Consider the following 20,809-nt stretch of genomic DNA (forward strand, 5'->3'; position numbering starts at 1 on the left):
TAAACTGACAGTGATTTCATTAGTGCCATTATACTTAATCTGCGTAATTCAAATAAGAATTGAGACCCCAGAGGTTGAGAAGCACAATGTCAAATTGCAATAACTATGAAGTCAATCACTGTATAATTTCCCTTAGGTTTCATGGATAGTGAAGTCTCTGGATACCTGGGGAAACTTTGAAGTATTGGGGGAACATAAATTCAAGGGGTTGTGTTCAGGACCTGAGGTTTTAGGGAGGGAGGTGAGGTTTTGCTTGTTAGTTCATTTTTTATTTTTCCGGAGAAGGTGAAAAGATTACATCGATTACATTGCTGTAATTGATGTGTGGCAGCCCATTTACTGCCAAATAAAACACGTCAGAAGAAAAAGACCTGCTCCTTTCTTGCAAGTATAATATTAAAATCTATTGAACTTAAATAAATCCATTGAATTTCATTGCGGAAGAATCACTTGTTTGAAAAGTTACCTAAGCTGACACTAACTGTGTGCTGGGAAATGAAGCAACAGAACCACATTCTGATCTCATTTATACTGATGTAATTAAGGAAGATTGTGGGCCCTTTGGTCTTTGAGGTGATTCTTGTGCATGAGTAGGGCCAATGGGGGCTGCACTAATAAAACTAATATATCCCAGATAACTGCTGACACTGGTGTAAAGCTGCTGCATGGTAAGAGTAAAGCTGATCAACACATAAAGCATCCAGTACACATTTTTCTCAGGAGGTTGTTCACATGCACTTGTAATACACACGTGAGTGTGGGAATGAGAGGGGTGATTATCTTTTGCATTAAAGTCTTTTTATCTCTCCCTGGAATATAAAGCAGCTGGAGGAAGGAATTTACACCTATGTTCAGTTCCCTGCATACTGTGTATGCGGCACAGAGGGCAGATGTGTATGAGTGGGAACAGGGCCCGTATATAATATATCTCAATGTTGACAAGGGTTTTCTGCTTTGCCATGCTCAAACACTCATAGGAAAGCCTGAGCACAGGACTTTGCCATATGACCCCAAATTGCGCTGGTGCCCTTCCTAGGAGTAAGCTCATTCAAGCCAACATGAAATATAGCCCAGTAACCTCGCCCCTGCTGCAGATGGAGCAGAGAAGGTGGCCTCCCTTTCTTCTTGCAAGCTATTCAGCTCTGCAAAGAGGAATCTGGGGTGTTGTGCTGCCAGCTGCTCCTGCCGCAGGTGCAGCCAAGGATGCTGCGGGGGAAGGACTCCGAATGGGGCCAGAGAGAGAGAATCAGGAGAAATATCTGCGGGGTGTGCCATGTGGGGCAGCTGGTGTCACCGGTCCCTTTTTGCTTTTATGCCCCTTGGGGCTCCATAAGAAATCCAATCTATTATATTTAAAAATAAAAATAAAAACTCAGTATTTGTCTGTGGTTCTTCTATCCGGCGCAGCATTCTGATAGCCACTTCATCCCTGACTTCTCTATTGAGGCTAAAGCCGTTTCCCCTTTTCTTAATAATAATAACCGTAACAATAACAACAACAATAAAAAAGTAATATGATCATTTAAATTATTAAAAGATTTAAATAGTTTTGATTAAAGCATGGCAACACGGCACACAGTTCCTGCGAAACCCTTTTGAAATGCCCAGTAATTCAGAAGTAGCCACTAACTACGGCTGCCCAATTTGGTCCTGATTTTTCAGATCTTCTGAGTGATTGCTGCTTTCATTGATCTTTAACAGGAGTGGACAGTCAGAGCATCTGAAAATCTGTGAGGCAGGCAGACGAATGTTGATGAACCAGAGGGAGAGTGTGGGAAGAAAATGCTTTGTTTGATATTGCTAATTGTTTTGTTTTGGCAATTAAGTATTTTTTGAAGCAAGTGATTGATTTGGTGGGAGATGAAAAGGGATTAAGTGTGACCCACTGAAACTCATTTCTAGCCCTAGCTGCTTATTACGAAATTAGTTTTTGTTTCAGAATAAAACACACAGACAGACTTGGTGGTATGGAAACTATCAATTAGCTGAATATACAGAGAAGTCCCTTTCTGTAAGATGTCATCTTCTTATGTGACAATCTTCTAAATATATTCTTTTGAGAGATTTAATTATTTGGTGATGTTTTTAAAGTAGCACAGATAAGGAAAATAAATGAATTGTAATGAAACACAACTGAAAATATTTGTTTACTCATTCATTTTCCCCAAACATATCCTGAATTACTTCTTTTGGCAATTTTAAAATACTGCTGCTGATTTGGCCAAGGGGTGTGTAATATTCTGTCAAGAATTGTTTAATACTGTTACCATGAAGTATAGATTTGAGTTAAAATAATAATAATACCATATTGTTTGCTTCATGTTTTCCCCAACTGACGAGCAATTACTATGAAATTAGGTGGTAGACAGACTCAAGCAGCGAAGTCTTTGTGTTACTGTGATCATCACGTGGACAGCATGAACTTAAGAACACTTTGGGTATTATTTTGTGCATCTTCTTTCCAGGCCTTTTCTGCAGTATATGCCAGGATGAAATACTGCCTGATATACCTCCAAAAATATGGGCTTAATTTTCCACACAAAACAAAATTTACCAAAAAAATCCATGGGAATGATGGTGTATCCCAAATACCTAGATGATTAAAAAAAAAAAAAAAGATATATATAAAAAGATACATATATAAAGTGTATATAAAGTATATAAGTATATATGTGTATATAAAAGATATAAAGTGTATCTCAAATACCTAGATGATTAAAAAAAAAAATACTTAGGATCCAAAAATTTTGGATCTATTCTTTAAAATCATTTCACAAATGTATTTCACGGAGGGTTCAGCAGGGTGGGTGTTGCCCCATACACCAGGTAGATCCCCAGCTCTATCTCCAGAGCTTTGTAGAGGATCTTTCCTTGTAGCTGCAGCTCTCAATGCAGAGAGGAACAGCTGAAAAGCACATACAGGAGGAGGCAATGAAGAAAGAATAGAGAGGAAGGGAACAGGGCTCTTAACAGTACAGCATGATTTGATGTTTTGCCTGAATCTGCAGAAGTGTAAATATTTGACTGCAGTTTTGGTGCTTTTTTTTATTCCCCTTCAGGTAGAGTATTTGTTTACACAGCATTGAATTTCCTCCTTCCTCTCTACTGTGCCTTCACTCTACGAGTCAAAAACTGCAGCTTTTTGGCAAGGGCTTAAGGATGAAAACAGGAGTAAGTGGAAACTCTGGTTGCTCTTGAAATTGCATAAATCCTTCCCTTTTACTAAAGGCTCCTGTAGGAAGCGGCATTTGAGCTTTGACCCCCTTTTTTTTGCAGCCTCACCCCAGCAAGAGTCCAAATGAGTCTGGGAAGTTTAGTTAACAAAACCATCAGATTTTAAATATGAACATCCAGGTTTCAGATTCTCGCTCAGGTGAGACCAGCCATACAATGTGGCAATTCAGGAGCTAATGCTCCTGTCTTGTGCTTGACTGCTGGACTCCATTCTTCTGAGCTGATGAACGGTTCGCACAAGAGTCAACACAAGGGGCTTATTTCCCCTGAAAAACGTGACTGTGTCCCTACATGTAGGAATCATGTTCACGATTTACTGTTTAAGCCAGGCAGAATTGCCTCCAGCATATGCCATTATGCATGCACATGGCAAGACTGTTTAAATGCAGGAGAGTTTACTTCATATTGGAAGTTCTTTGGAAAAATAAGAGAGTGAAACCATAGGCTTCTATTTATGTTTTTTGTTTATAGGGCTGCAGCAAACAACCAAACATATGTTCTTTCAGATGTGTATACATAAAGACATTTGGTTATGAAGATTGTCTGATGCTATATGGTTGTTTTTAAATGCCACATAAGCAAAAAAAAAAAAAAAAAAAAAAGGCTTAAAAGTTCATAAGCAAGAACACGTGTTTACATTTGGTTCATACCCTATTTCTGGGATCTGGTGCAACAAAATAGTCACAAAGGAGATTTAACACTGTAGCATCTCTGGCATTAAAAATCTCCCTCTTTTGACTGACTTTGCTGAATTAAAGTATTTAGTTGTAAGATTTAAGAGTAGCTTAATTTAAGCATATTGAAACCCGATGATTGAGTGAAACAGCTTTTCCTAATGAGTACCTTGTTCCCAAGATATAGGAGACAACTTACAATTTTTTTCTTAATGAAAATGGAATAGCAAGGAATTAGGTTTCATCGGCACTTCTGTTTCAAAAGTATTAATGCAAGAAGCGAATCAGTAACGAAAGTACAGATTTTCTTGTCATGTAGAAAAAACTTGCTGAACCCTTAACAACTGACAGTGGCTGATTTTCACATTGCTAACAGTTTTCTCAGTGTATTTTATTATGAAATTATTTGACACTTAAACACCTTAATAAAATTATCAGGTTTAAAAGACCAGCATGGGAGACTGTGGAAGATGTCATGCTGTCATCTGTGCTTGTTTCCCTTAAAAGATTTAATCTTATTTATATTGATTTATGAGAAAAGAAAGAAGGTCTTTTCTAGAAAAGCCTGCAAACACCTGGCAAGTAGTTGTTCACACTCATGGCATCTCCAGGGTGGTAGGTACCATCTTGGTTAATGATATGTTGCTTGACTTACGCCACAACAAATGATTCAAGACAGTAATATGCCTTTAAATGACACAAGACTGGCAAAATCCACTCATTTAGGTGGCAGGAAGAAGGTTTGTGTTGAAGAGCATAGTAGAGCAATGGAAACAAATGGAAATTATTTGGGGATGGAATTTCTGGCACCCAAAAATATTTTCTTGAGATTAACTGTAGACATCTCAAATTTTAGGAGGATTTGTTAAGTTATATTTGGCTTTGTTGTCATAGGGTCAACTATCCATGAAACAAAATTCTCCATCTGTGGAAACAGCAATCTTCGAAAACCGTATTTAATGGCCCTTGGTTTTTCAGACTGAATTAATCCTTTGGGCAGTAATGTCATTCTCCTTTCTGTTCACGCATCTCGATCCTTGGGAATGATTTCAGACCATTTGAAGAACTGAATCCAACTTCTCTAACATTGACATATTTGATACTGCATGATGTTATGTAAGTGCTGCCTGGAAAATAGTATGTAGCTAGACTGAAATATGGACAGTGTGGGTTCCTGCTAGCTGGAATACCTAAACAATTTGTTATATTTAGAATTTTGTTCCCTTATGCTTAATAGAGCTCCACTTTAAGTTAGGGAAAATTGGTTTCATTTTCTCTTGCTACCATTAATAGCTATTAGAGTTGAAAAAAGGCTTTAAACATATCATTAAAGTACACTTAAGTAACTTGCAATTGACAATTAACTCAGCATGGTAATACATTATCATAACATTTTCCTTTGATAGATTTGTCTCCTAAAAGTTACAATGAAAGACAAAGGATGCTTTTGTAAGACCCATGTTGAAGTCATTTCTGTTCTAATTGTTTACATCTTCCGTATTTTGTCAGCAAATGTGTTTCATCATATCAATTCAAAAAACATATATTGGTGTTTTACAGGGGCCAGTTGTGATGAATTGTGTTGAGGGGTGCCTGGGTTTTGTTGGTTGGTTTCCAAATTCAGATCCTGATTCAAGCAATGTGTGGCTTTCACCTTTTATTAAAATCCTCTTCAGCAGAAGGCGTGATAAGTTCTGGGAGACAACCTTTGATTACCAACATTTCAGCATAACCTACCACATCTGTCTTTCAAGGCAACAGTAAAATACAGTCCTGCACTTAACCTGCAAGCACAGCGTGTCCTGTCTTTTAAGAGAGAATTAACAGTGAGCGCGTGTGCGTGCAGCTTCTCGGCACGGTGACCAACGACTGCCACCTCCCAAAGCCGGGTCTGAACGTTACTATGACAATAGCAACACCGATGACATTCTCTGTTCTTTGCACAGCCAATGGGCATTGACCTTATCCTGTCAAAGCATGTAAAAAGCAATGTGTGCAACACTGGCGTTGTGAAAATTGGACACATTTATCTAGGACGTTTCACCACATTATCATATATTGAGTTGTGGAAGTGTAGCTAAAATAGCTGCCATATTGTAAGTTTTTGCAGTGAAGCTAGAAATGCAACAAAGGCAACTGCAGTCTGAGCGAATGTTCTCCTAATGCTTTAAAAGCAAAACCACCAGTGCCAGGCATGCAAAATCCCATCAGTTCTATGCCCCAGATCTTTTCCTCTCCTGTTTTCTTGTAAATCCACTCTCAAACATATTGGTTTGGAAATTGTACATCTTAGGGCTCTGTAGCCTGGCACTCCGAGCAATTTGTTTTATTTTGAACACGTTTTTGCCATGCTTAAATCTGCAGAACTTAAAGAAATCAAACTGTTTGCATGCATTCTGCTGAAGTCAATAGCAGGGTAGCATTCAAGCATAGTATTTCCTAGCTCCCTCTCTTCCCTGTCCTCCTCAATCATTTCTTGAAAATTCCTTCATAATAACCTTATCCAAGCCATAAATATGAAAGTCAAATAAGCCCAAAGGAGATTTATCATCCTCTGACTCGGCACTCCTTTTATGATTAATAATGACATTGATTCCTTTAGAAATGAAACAAAAATTAATTTAAAGGTTCTGATTGGTTTTAGTATTAGGTAAACTTAACATATTGAATGAGCGTAAAACAATTATCAGTCTTATTAACAAAATTAGCTACAGCAAATTTACCAGAAGGAAACTGTTGCTATTTAGCTCCCTAATTATGTCAGTATTCTTTGTGACCAAATGATATAATGAAAATAATTTGATCTACTGGTGCTGCATAGAGAATTTCCTAAGAGCAGCTGAATATCATAATCTGTTTTGAACGTATGTTTTCGTGCTATTCTGTTTCAGAAAGTAGAGGTCAAGGGCTTCAAAGAACTTTTTAGTGAAGTGAAGTTGAACTATACCGGGCAGAATATGAAATAGATTCTTTACTATTATAAAATGTTAGATAACCCTTTCCTTGAGGCCAGAATCCCTTGACTTCTCCAACTGATTTGTGGTGTCTGAATTGCAGGCTCTGGTAAAGTAAGGGATGTCTTTTATTCTGTCTGGCATGGAGGCCAAGAACTGAGCTTTCGGTGCTTTCTATTGCCTGCATATTTCCTTGCACTGTGCTCCAGCCCAGGCACATAAACTTGGCAACTTTTTCTTCTCAGCACTGAGAGTTCATGCAGCAGAGAGCAGTTGAATGCCCCCTAGCCATGGGTATTTTAGCCCGGAGGGACAGCCACTGGGACAGCCTTGAATGTCACCCAAGCACTGGAGTTAGGCAAAACTTGGGTTTGTAGTGCTAGCTTTCATCTATTCTGCATATCATGGTCATAGGTTATCAGTGCAGTTGGGTAGAAGCAATGAGAGCTGATGAAACAAATGAGAGAAATAGTATGTGGTCTTGGAAAACTTCTTGTCACTACTGGTATTGCTGTACTTCCATCCCAGCAAACATTTAAATGATGGGGTCTCAGAGTATTTCCTTCCCACCAGACCTATCACTCCTTGGCTGCATCCTGACTTTGTCAGGATACAACCCTCATGTTAAGTGTTCTCATTTCTTTCTTCCATTTACCATCTCTCTTCCCTGGGTCGCCGTCAGTGGGCAACTTGGGATTAGACACATTTCCTAGCACAGTATCTGTAACTGCTGTTTGGGGAAAACAGCACCATTCGTAGGTAGGATCTTTCCCTCTCTCCCTCCTGGTGTAGCTTTATGAACTGGAAATAAGAAGATAAAGACATTTTGGTACAGTAAGAAATCTGGAGAGCTTGGATGACCTGTATATTGTAATGTTGTCTTAGATTGTAACAATGAACTTCAACATGATCAGCTGTAATATTAAAGTACATCAAGGAGTGAATGGTAAAGCTCCTGTGGAACAGAACCCCTCTGAGCACATCCCCTGGCTGCTTGATTAACTCCTAAGAAGATGCTCTGAACTACACAACTAGCTTTCTACACACACTCTACAACTTTCCATCTTTACGCTTTGTGTCCTCTGGGGAACATTTTTACTTTTGTTTCATTATTTAAAGCAAACCTAATATTAATGATGGGGCTGCTGTGCATTAAAGCACTGTGCTACCAATTCACATCAGCTCATATCTTTTGGTGAGGCTTTCTGCATAATTTATGTCCAACGGAGCGTATGCTGACAAGAATTTGAGGATTTAACCATGTTTACTGCTGCTTGCAATAATTAGATCACTTCACACTGAAACTACTAAACAAGTATACCAAGGTGGGCCTCTGAGTAACTGTTAAATTTACAGTCTTCTTTGTAACTGGTCAAACATAAAGAACTTGGAATATGTTCCATAGCCTGTTCTTTATATAGCATCTACAGAAATCCTAAATGCTTTAAATAAGATACATGGGTGCCATCAGATGGACCAAGACAAGAACTAGCAAGGAAAAATCATGTCCAAATCACAGGGTTTGCCCAATCGTGCCTGTATCTCTTGAGTGTGTAAAACTTTCTATGGTGTTTCTCAAAAGAGTTGTATAAGAGACGTGTTGGACCCCTGAAGAAGTTCCAGACATCAGGAGATCACAATTCGTTGACAATTTTAACACTTCTAAACATGACTGGAATAGAAAAGGCTTTAAATGAGAAATCAAACCCACACATGTGTGCTTCTGTTAACCTCTGGTTTGGCACATTTCAGATCGCTACACGCATTTCTATGTGCTGTTCCTTCAGCCATGCTCTGGCACCTGGATGAAAGCATATACCAATTTATATGGCTCAACTGCCGAAGAAATAAATATATGGCATGCATGGTGTCAATAGAGAACAACCCAGAAGGCACCTGCTCCAAATGCAGTGTAGAAAAACGATTAGAGGGGAAAAAATCAACAAAAAAACCTCACATGTACATATTTCCTAAAATCTAGTATTGTAAGTGAAAAAGAAAGACATTTTTTTCATCGTAATGGATTATGTTAGAATGATAAGAAAGATAAGAAATTCAGACTCATGCAGACATCCAAAGAGAGCTCACAGACAGCAGCAGTAAAATCTTCAACTTCTTGCACAGATAAACCATAGAAACACTCCGTCCTCTGCTTTGAAAAGCATTTTCCAACAGTCACTTGTTCTTGTGGCTCCTTCTCACCTTCAGGTTCTGTCATCTAATGTTTGATATCTCAGCCAAAGTGGAAGGCTTTTACATTCAGAGTGGCTCCATCCATTCTTTGACAGCACTAAAGGTTTCAGGTAGCAGAATGTGACCCTTCATATAGTTTATATTCCAAGGACACAATTACTGTGAGAGGTTATGTTTTCCATCTAATTGAGTTCTGTAGCTGGGGGTGTGGAGAAGGACAATCAAGCACAGCAAAAATTTGTCTTCTTCACAAGTTGGGAAGAGTCAAACTGGATCAAGTGACCCCACGTCATCAAGTCAGGCCATTTTGAGAGATGTGGTTGCTAACCTCTGCCACACAGACGAGACTTTAAATTACTATTCCCTACAGATCCAAGGGGAGGAAGAGTTTCCCAGACAATTGAAGCATTAAGTCTGGGTGCTCTTTTGCCACATGCCAGAGAGCATTTCTGATTCACTGGTTGTCACTTGTTTCTTTCCTGAATTTGACAATACCTACTTTTGTTTTGGCAGCATTCGTAGCAGCTCACCTTATTCCACTTCAGATATTTTAAAATAGCGTGTGGGAGGTGGACACTTGCTAAGGTGCCCTTTTACATGGGAATGTGTGTTGGGTTGTCCCTGAGGTGACAAAAGAGGTGTAACCTTCTCCTAGATATCAGGCTGCTTGATTTTGGATGCCATTTCTGAAAGACGGATGTTCACTGTTATATACTACAGATTTCGGAAAAGGCATCCAAAACCAAGCAATCTGTTGTATATACCAGTGAACATCCATCTTTCACTTGCATCAGAGTATGGAGCCTGCAAGGGAAGCCATGATTTGGTTTTGCATCACTGATGCAAAGTGATTAAGAAGAACATAGTTCCTGCATATGTTACTCCTGCACTTCATTTCCTCAGTCATATCTACAAGTGAAATGCATTCAAATGCCAAAAATATGTAGCACTTCTGAAGCTGATTGTTATTAATATTGTTCTGTTTGGGGTTTCTTAGCTGTAAACCTTTTTGAAGTGCCTAGTGAACAGCCAGAGGAGCAGCTTGGGGGGGGGGGGGAGGGGGAAGACAACTTTGAAATACACAGAGCAGAAGCTTTAATCTCGAGTTGTGACTGACATCAAACAAAAGTGCAAAAATCTGCCTTTGTTCTTGAGCACAAAGGGTGTGTTTGTTGTTTGTTCAGGGTAAGTGAAAGGCCGCCATGAAGTCCCACTGAAGATGTTTAATGAATCTGGCAGCCTCCAAGCTCTCTCTCCTACAGAGTAATCCTAACGACAGACCCATCACATGTAATTTAACAGCATGTGACACAACAGTCTCCGCTCAGGAGAGACTTTGGAAGGATAATACTTTTATTACTCAACAGCACAAGCCCCTTAGGGTCAGTGTTGTGGAGCAGAGCTCGTGGTGGTGGTGGTCACATTTTCATCTTGGAATTGAGGAATTTACATTGTCAGGTATCTGTTATAAAGCTTTGTTAAGATAGACTTTGAACTTGTGTTTAAAACTGGGTGAATTGTGCTGTCATGATTATGTAGTGTGGGTGGCCTGGATTTTGGCAGCCTCAGTTTGTAGTAGAAGTCAAAGTCAAGTATATCTAAGAAAGGAGGTATGCTACCAAAATCAGGCCAAACAGGGTCATGGCTGTTACAGAAGGAAGGGAGAAATAGCATCAATTAATAGTAGAATGATAAAGGAAAAGACTATTAAAAACAAAAGAAAGAAAAAAAAAATCACTTCTTAGGAATTAGGTCATCTTAGGCTTGCCATATCTGTATACGTCATTTTTTATCAGTTCATCCTACTTGTTCAGTCTTTGGATGACTAGAATAGGAATGACAATGGTGAGAGTCTTCAGCCTCCTTGTCCTTTCTACAGTCTAACCCTTACGGCCTTTTGCATTGTGGATGTTGGACTGTTTGTTGTCGGATCTCATGTTCTGTTGCTGGGGTTAGGACATTTTGGGTGGCTGGGGGCATGTGGAGTAGCTGGTTTGTGCCTTTTTGGTCTGAGCATCTATTGCCCATGAATGGGGCAGAAAAATCCTCTCCAAACTTGATCGCTCGGCTGGGAGTGCTATCTGAGTGCATTGCTCTTCTCTCAGCTAAATCTGTTTTCAGCTCTGCCTCATGCCACATGCATAATTTTGATTAATTCATGTTTCTGTGTGACAGATTTTTCTGTAAAATGGGCATAATTTTCTTTACCTACTTTGGGATAAAGTATGGAGGGGAATATGACTACTTACTTCAGCAGCCTCTCCAGGGACTGCTGAAGAGCTGAGCACTACCTGCTGTTGCATTTGATCCCCGTGCCAAGTGCCAAACAGAGCTCCAGTAAACCATCATACATCAGGTATGATGGCTGGGATTCAGCTTCGGTGCCCAAACACCGATACCCTGGAACACAGTACACAGCCCCTTTCCATGAGCTTCTCTGCAAGGTATCACAGTTTGAAATAATTCCTTGTTCTCTTTTGAATTGCAAGAATATTGTAGGATCTATCTAAAATAGCAGTCCCTGTTTCCCTCCCTACCTCCCCCACCCTTTATCAAGTCAGACGTCCAAAATCAAGTGCCTGTGTACTCTGCTGACAAGCACAAGGGGATTAGGGAGTGACGGGTTTAACAAAACTGGCTCAAGGTTTTGTAAAATGCATCTTGGAGCTTGAGCTCCGAACGAGCCATAAAATTCCTCCCACGAGGTCGAAGTGAGGTTTCTGCAAGACTGGATCAGAACATAATAATGCTTTTTTAGGTTATTTTTTCTTGCTTTCTATAAGGTGCTACAAAAAACATGTGATTTTTGAAGATGCCGCAAGACTAACAATGACTTAATGCAACCATTGTGTAAAAATCACAAATGTGTTTTACCACCAGCAAAAAGAACTGATTTCTGGGCTGCATGCAAACCATTTGGGGCAATTAGCATGTAATTTAATTTGCATTAATCAGCACAAGGTCAGCAAGAAATTAACTTTGGGTGTAGATTTTACGTATAACAGCATATGAGAAGAAGGGAGGAACTGCTTTTACAGGGTGTTAATTTGGAGTTAAGTGCACTCAGCAAATTTTGCAGGGGTTGGCCTTGCAGAAGACAGATGAATGATGTGGATTTGAGAACACCGAAAGTACAGAACGATGCGGAGAGTTACCAAGCGTTTAATGTCACAATATGTAAACGCTTTAGCAGATTTCTTCACACTTGTAAGCATCAGAGCGCAGGTTTTGCTGAAGTGTCTAGCACATTGCTCGTGCTGAAGGGCTGTGTCCAGCTGAATGTGGATGGGGTCCCACAAGGCTGTGGGCACTGACCATGCATTGCACCAAACAATTCAGGAACACAGGAAGATTTCCCAAAAGCATGGGCCTCTGTGCAGCTCCACGGTGTCACCTCACTGAGTTCTGAAATGGGAGGAATCTGCAAATGACTTATTTCCTTGTGCACCCCTTTCACTCTCCAGCTTTTGCCTCTACTGCCTTTTCATTTCAATAAGCCTTCTGGGGCTTCAGGGACCTTTGTTTGGTGCTAGCAACATGGCAAGCATCGCAAGAAATCCACTGCTGGAGACTAAGAAACTGCTTTTGGCAATTGGTATCTGATCATCTAGTTGTGGAAAATGAGAAGCTGAGGAGTCTGCTGGTGTTTGGTTGTGGGGAAGAGAGAGATAAATAATATGTGGTTGCTCTCATGCTTTTTTATTTGAATTAAACCATTTATCAGTTGTAGGGCATGGAAATCGTTTGAAAGAGAGTCTTTTCTGTTACCTGGTTTTCTCCAGGGGTAACATCAAGGCACTTTGGAGGTGCCACATGTGCATCTTTGCCACACCAAAGTTAGAAAGAAGTGTGAGCAGTACTGCACAACCCTTTTCCAGAGAGAACATCATTGCCAGGCCTGCACCCATAACCCAAATATTCTTGTGGAAGCATCTGTGGACAAGATAGACATGGAGACCTGTCATCCAGTTATTGATGGTGCTTAACTGAGATGCAGAGGTTGACACTAGTTCACCTGCACTTCCCATGTAGTCAAAGGGAGCTCCTTGGTGAGCTGGACTGGAAATATTAGGGGGAAACATGCATCTTTTTCTGCTCACTGTGGAGGAAGCCAAGAGTGACTACTCTCTCGGGCTTCTCTGTTAAGTTTCCAAAGTTAAGTAGGATTAATCAGGCCAAAGCATGTCTGGAGGAACCAGCTATATGAAGAGTTTGGTCATGCAAAGTGTGCTCACCTTGGGACTCAGAATTAGGATCCAGTTTGTTCATGTTCGTGAGCTGGGATCATACCTTTATCAGACAGCTTGGTTTAGCTTAAGCCTTCCTCCCTCTGTGGCTTAGGATATACATGTATCTTCCACTAAAACATTCAAGCTGGTGGAAACAGTCTGCCTTCCACAGGAGAGAGCTTTTTGCAAGTAGATCTATGCCACTTCTTATGCTGCCTCCATTAATTTAGAAAGATTTTGGTTTTAAGCAATGCTTTCCCCGGTTAGGTATCTCACTACTAAAATATATGTATTTCATTTTAAATGTGTATGTCAGACTAATAAAAGCAAATTCAAACTTGATACCTTTCGAGGAATTTTAGAGGAATCGTTTAGCCCAGAACCTCAGTTTGGCCAGGTTTTACATCAGGGAGTTTCAAATGCCTCCATCCACAGGCTGTTTTCATGGGTTCTGATTTATTTCTTCCTTCCCACAAATTAATGTCCTAACTCTGAACCACAGACCCTATAAAACTATGAATCTGGGGACTAGAATCACTAAAAAATCACTAACCATTTTTTAACATCTTGCACAAAGTTGTCATGTGTTGGATGACATGAGAAAGGTCAAAAAATGTATTCTGTAGTAAATCTAACTGAAGATTTATATTCCAGCTCTTTCCTTTTAATCAATGCTAATAGACTTTTAAAGAAAAAAAAAAAAAAGAGAGAGAGAGAGAAGAAAAGAGCATCTTCTGTATATAAAATATTAGGTAGTGAATTTAAAGTATTAAAGAAGTGACATGATTTTTTTATCATGCAATAAAGTTAATTAGGAAGGGTGAAAGCTTCTGAAATAACTGTTTATACTAATTTATTTATAAAATAATAAAAATATTTTGTAGCTATTCATTTTATTTTTATGGCAACTGTATAGAAATTGATCCATTTCCTTCTCTTTGGAGAGTATATAAAAGGAAATATGTTATCTGTAAATACTCTTTCTTCAAAGTCTAACTCAGCATTATTAGGTAACGAATCAAGAGTTCTCAGCCAATATTTGCAGCTAAAGATCACTTCACCTAATTCAAACTATAATACTTGCAGTGGCTCTCCCTTCCATATAGGACAATGCTACATTAGCTATCTCTATAGGCAAATTCATGGATGCTGAGTTGTTCTAATAAGCCTACATTTCACGTCGGACCGTACTGGAGTAAAGTCCACTTATCACATCACACACATTCTACTCTTGGTAGATGCATCCACTCATCTGGATACAAAATCCAAGACGTTAAACCTCCACTTCATTTTCACTTGTACATCAGTTTCTCCTGAACATTGTTCTGTCTTCTGATACCTTGTTTTTAAATATCCACAATCATTCCTAATGTTCATAGTTACGTGAAACAATCCTTCTGCATAGACCACCATAAGATCATTTTAAAATAGGCTTGATAGAATTTTTAAATGTGATTTTTTTTTAGTTGTAATTTGAGAGGATGAATACCCATTAAATTCTCATCTGTAATTATTAACATTGTTTGCATTCATTCATGCATGTTCATATACACAGCTTATACATTTGTATATGTTGTGAAAGTTCACTTTCTTTAGATTGTGCCCATAAGAACACAAAGTCTTTGATTTTCCACATGACACATCTAAAAGTGATTATCTCGGCATTGCTGAAAGTCTGAAATAAAAATATTCTTGTTTAGACAGAGCAGGTTCTACTTATACCTTAAATAGACTTTAAATTAAAGCAGAAAATAAATGATTCTATAAGCAGCTGTGTTCGTTCTCTCTTTCTCTCAGATCTGCTGCTCTGTTGCCTCCCCTGTTTCTCTTTGCTCTTTTGATCAGCTTTCTCCTCCTTCCCCTTAGTTGCCGGCCAGATGTTCTTATGACATGTAGATCTTTCCAACTAAATTATTTGCTTTGTAGAGTAGCCATGTCTGCAGTCACAACCTGGCCAGTTGTAAGTTGTTTCAAGTGATGTATTGTCTTAAAAAACAAACAAAACAAAACAAAAAAACCCCTCTGATGTGTGTTTATGTGTTAGAATCTGTGATTTGCATATGCTGCAATTTTTGCCCCTTCCTTGTTGAGGGTGGGGGAAGCACCAGAGCATGTAATTTAAGTAAATAGGGGATTTTGTTCCTTCTGGTTCCCCTGTCTTCCAGATGCTGAGATGCTCTGAGTCAGCACTGTTGAATGCTAGAGGGAGGCAGCACACACCTTTTCTAACGGAGAGAGGCAGTGGATACCAGTCTCGCTTACGCTTTAAAGAGGAAACTTTTTATTTCGCTGCTGCCCAAATATTAATCTTCAGCATTTACGCAACATTTTGAACTTATGTGGTTTCTGTCTGTGATATTTTATTTTCATGATGCTCCTTGGATGCTCCCAGGTGGAAAAAGTAACACTAGAAAAGACCTTTTGCATCATCCAGACTGACCTGCATTTTGTAGGTCTGTAAGTAATTGCTACCCCCATGACTCAGAAAGGAAAGCTAGGTATATAATCTAAAAGATCTGCCAAAACAGACAAAAGAAGGTGCTAGCAAATGTTAGACTGTTTTTATTGCATGTCTTAAAAAAAAAAAAAAGAGACAAAAAAAAAACACTATGATTTGCTGCATCTTTACTATATGAGCTTGAAAATAATTTTCCTTTTCCTGCACGCCATGATGACACCCCCAGATAGTGTGGCTATGATTAACACACACAATGCATAAAGTTAGTATTTGTCTTGAAGACATCATGGAGTGCACACGTGCAGCTGCCCCTACAACTGATCAATATGGTATTACCATGAAATTGTATTAAGATACATACTGGTGAGAAATGGTGTCTCTGTATCTTGGGTTATCATATTCTCAAACAGTGAAGAAACATATCGACCTGGGTGTACATGCAGAGTACAACTAGCAAGTGCAGGACTCCAGTGCCATGTGATTAGTGATCTGATAAAATGTCAAATTGCTGAAGTCTGCAACCAAATTTTATCTCCCGTATACAGCTATCTTAAAGGCTGTGTAAACAAACAAGAAGTCAAAAGAGGAAACTGAGACAAACACATGATAATTTGTTCTAGATTAAAACAAGCAATAACCTCAAGAGCAGAGGTGATGCCTAATGAGACATAACCCATGGAGTTATAGCCCCTTTCTTGCTACTCACATTCACCAGTGAAACTGTCCAGTTACGTTTAGAGATTTCTAACAACCTAAGAGCTGCAGGTGATGAGTTGCTCATTTTGCTAGGAGATTTTAAGAGGAGACACCTAAACGAACTGTCTGCTCTCCCAAAGCACACTGGAAAGACCCCATGTGTTCCACTTCTGAAGCTGAGGGTGATTTTCTTTTTGCTTCAGACTTTACATGGGTGTAGCATATAGGTCTGCTTCAGACCTGGAAGTCCTGCTTAGCTTCAGCTTGAGCATTGGAGGTGTCCTGAAGGCAGGGTACATCCACATCTAGAAGTGGCAGATGTGCTTAGGGCACCAGGGTGGTCCCAGCACAACGCATGTGTCCTGCCTGGTGATGCTGAAGCAGAAACATGAGAATTCTCGCCTTCGTTTTTGGCATGTAAGTGGAATTCATCTTGCCTAATGTATGTATTTAAAAGTTGGGTATCTCCTCCCCTTGTAGTCAATGGAGAGAGTTGTTAATACTCTTTAGGATAACTAATATCTTTGCACTGACAATAGAGAAACCCTAGATGACTAGCTTAGACTAATTGCTCAGCTTCAACGGTAGGATTTAACCATCTAGAACAGTAAAATGCTATCAGATTAGAAGAGTAGCTTTTCATACAAAACAACTGATTTGAGCGTAAATAACCACACAGAACGACAGATAACCAGGACATAGACTCCTCCTGTGAGAAGTATTTGTGTGACTCCCAACAATACACTGTTTTAAATAGCTCTTAGTGTTACGTATATTTATTGTCACGGTGCTCTATGCAATTCATTGGGTTTTTCCATTTTAAGGATGTAGATATGAGCAAGAGGTTAATTGGCTTGCATAAGATCTGACACGGGAACGTGGTAAAATGGGAAAATGAATCACGGCTTTCTATTGCTCTCACGATTGCATTCATGATTTTTGGGCATTCATGATTTTTGGGCAGTTGTCCTGGACTTTTGTCCACCATTTTTCTGCCATGAAATATAGTTTGTTGCTTGGCTGGCAGTATTGCTTGCGTAGTATAGGAAAAAAAATACTATGTTTAGGACTTCTGAATACTTTAAAAATTTTGTAGACAAACTAAAGTGTCAAAGAATACTCTAAAGTAGAAGAAGAGAGCAGAAGACAGTTTTTTAATTGATATAAATCATTAATATTACTACTGGTTGCCACATAAGTTTTGATCATTTTCTCTCTAAATGGTTGGTATTCCTGGGGCCTTTAAAGGTTTTGCAGTCCTGCATAATTAGTTCAGCAATTCATACACCCTGTGTACAGGGCTTGGGTTTACTTTAAATACAAGGCAACAAAACTATTAAACTTCCAATGTCCACCACTGCATGTAAGTTGTGTAGAATATTCTGCAATACATACATACCAGTTATGAATCTACAATCAATTTTAGTGTTAAATGCTGAATTTAAACTCCACAGCTGGACTTTCATCTTGAAAGAAGCCAGATAGCCCTGTGCATCTGGTTTAATCTTCCCTTAAGCCATATTATTTTAAAGGCACTCCTGCTTAGTACATCTTACAATTGAAAAATAATACTCATATTCCTTCTCATCCTCAGCAGCTCTGATCCCTCTGCAGATGTTGCTCTGTCAGACGTTTCATTATGTGTGATAGAAAACATAGGTTCTTTTTGTCTGTCTGTGTTACCGCTCTGTGGATTTTATTTTCTTTTTCTTTATTTATTCCTTTGGCCGTAGATGAGTCCTTCCTTAATACTTCACTTTATTTCCTATTGCTGCTGCTCCGCCGTCTTTCTAAGTACAGAAACGATGGAGAACTTGCATTTGCATGGAGCTGCCCAACAGAAGCCCATTGATTCCCCACCAAAGGGCTCTGTGGGAGCCATTCTACTCCAGCCTGAAAAGAAATCTTTGTTCCCTCAGCTGGTAGTGTCTTAAGATGCCGATACTTGCCATATTTTTGGAAAACTGTAGCAGTTTATCAGACTGTTTGACACTTCCCATTCAGATGTGTATTCTTGAGCATACTCTGGTATTTGCCTCCGCTCATACATCAGTCTCACGAGCATGAGACAGGTCTGGAGCAGCCCAGGCGTCACGGTGAGTTACGCCGCTCAAAAGTCATTCGAAGACAAACGGCGAAGGAGGAGGAATCTGGAGTGCTGGTGCCCATGCCTGAAATGGTAGTAATGGATTTAGTATTTGGGGCAGGAGGTATGGGATTTGTCATGTTGGTTTAGTATTTTCCTGGCCGCCTTCCATGACTGTTCAGATATTTTTAGCATGAAGTACAAGCTATGTTGTCTTAGTTGACCTTGGAACATGACATTTTAACATGGCATTGGTTTGAATTGCTAATCATTAAAATGATTTATTATTTTTTATTACAAGAGCAACTAGAATCCCAGTCATGTTTTGCAGATGAAAAGGGAAGCAAACTGAAACCCGTCTTCTCTTGACTTGCAGTCCTTCATGATATCCATGTTTCCCCAACTACTGTCTTCATCTCTTTCTCTCTACATCATTACAAGTAGATTAGACCTAGTTTTGTTTTTGTCACTTGTCTTTTGGTCATTTGATAAATATTATACCAGAATGACTGAAACTAATCCCAAGGTCTCACAGTGCTAAATGAGAAGCATAGAACAAAAGGATCGTTTCTGCTGCAATTTATGACCTTAATAGACGTTTACAGCTGCTATCTGGAAGGCAAGAAGTTGCTATCAGTATATTTATACTGGTGATTGCTCCCTCTTTGCCTTCATTCCCAGGCTCAAGTTTACCAGAAAGATCAAGCCCCTAAATGCGAAGTTCTGTTCAGGAAATAGAAGCGTTAGCACTGCATCAGGATATCACAGCAGTATATTTTAAGACACTGGCATATAATGTAGGAAAGAAGTTCAGACCAACCACAGATATAGCTGGAAGTCTACGAAAGTTTGGATTCAAAATTTGAGGTCCAGATCTATTTCAAGCTTAGTGTATTTGACTCCTACTGGGCTCTTTGAGTAGCTTTCATTTTTCGATGACTGTGTTCATTGAGTTTTGCATGTGCCTACGTGAACAGGACCTCAGAGAAAATGACAATCATTGTTAAGATGTATTTTACTGCGTCAGTGATGCAGAGAAGCCTTTGGCTGAAAAAAGCGTCAAGGTCTTGTTGACATTTTAAGCACCAACTCAAGCATCTGATGTAGATTTAAAACAAACAAAAATGAAAGAAAGCAAATAAACAAAAAGGAAAAAAAAAAAGAAAAAAAAAGAAAAAAGAAAACACCAGCTATCTTCCTGCCCCCAAAGTAGCTGCATTCACCGCCAGAAGCCGAAACCAAGATGTGAAAATAAACCTCTCTTTGACTACCCTGGCAACTGGGAAGCCCACGACCAATTTCTACAAATCACATGGCGGATCTCTGAATTAGGGCCCAAAAGACTGTTTCCTTGAAATCAGAGTCATGCTATAGTTCCTTTCATACATCGGAAGTGAGTAAATCATTGAATAATGCAGCCCCTTTCCTGTCTGTGAGAACTCTGCCAAACCAAGCGCATGGGACTGGGTTCAAACAAACTCAGTGCCTTGATAAAGCAACGTAGAGGATTTGTGTTTTGGAGGGGTTAAAATTGCCCAGATAAGCGGAAAACTTGCAGAAGATCCCCAGGTGCCTGCATTAATACTCCCCAGTCACTCTGATGTGAGCTGGCAGGTCCCATAAAGCCACTCAGCCTTGAACGGGGAAGGGAAGGAGGCAGGGAACAAGAGCTCCAGCTGCGACTCCAAAGCCCCAGAAAGAGCCTCTAACCCAATTCCCTTCAAGTGCACAAGCCTTGCGAGCCGCAGCATCTGTTTGCCACTGTATTCACCGAGTTCACAGGGCAAACAAAAGATCCATATCAAGCATGCATCCTTCCAGGGGGGGAAAAGCCTCCCCTCCTTCACCCGTATATTTTTCCCTGTTGTCTTTCAGTTATTTTTTTTTTTGGGGGGGGGGGGGAGAGGGGGGGAAGATGTCACTAATTTTTTTATTTTTTTTTTTCTTGATGGTAATTAAGAGAGCTAACACCAGCTAGGCTAGAGTGAACGCAAACAAGACCCCTATAGGCAGCACAGTGCATTAATGTAAAATATGCCCAGACAACATAACTTGTCAGAGAGGATTATTTCTGCTTAGTGAATCTGCAGGGGCCCCTTTGCTCCACCACTCAGCGTCTGCCTAGAGAGAGAAAGAGAGAAAGAGTAGCCATTAGTGAGTAGCTACTGTGGCATTGATGTTTGAGCGCACTTCTGAACTGGCTTTTGTTGAGAATATCGGTGCAGAAAGCATGCGCTGTCCCAAATCCGCTGTTACTATGAGAAATGAGGAGCTGCTTTTAAGGT

At 39.7% G+C, this 20,809-nt stretch overlaps 1 protein-coding gene across 11 annotated transcripts in view; it reads left to right on the forward strand.

The window, feature by feature from the left end:
• The window catches only part of CELF2 (CUGBP Elav-like family member 2), a 567,685-nt gene that overhangs the window by 285,119 nt on the left and 261,757 nt on the right, over window positions 1–20,809 (forward strand). For 2 of the 11 annotated variants that reach the window (XM_080580955.1, XM_080580945.1), the window contains exon 1: window positions 20,449–20,807. The exons of 5 other annotated variants lie outside the window; for them this stretch is intronic. In XM_080580955.1, the coding sequence (XP_080437081.1) occupies window positions 20,701–20,807 (107 nt within the window). In that variant the 5' untranslated portion in view covers window positions 20,449–20,700. Of the gene's footprint in view, window positions 1–20,445; window positions 20,808–20,809 lie in introns of those variants that run through there. 4 more of the 11 variants (XM_080580947.1, XM_080580954.1, XM_080580957.1 and 1 more) reach the window with 4 other exon arrangements.

The sequence above is a fragment of the Anser brachyrhynchus genome, assembly GCF_964034855.1.
Source record: "Anser brachyrhynchus genome assembly, chromosome: 1".
NCBI classification, from domain to species: Eukaryota; Metazoa; Chordata; class Aves; order Anseriformes; family Anatidae; genus Anser; species Anser brachyrhynchus.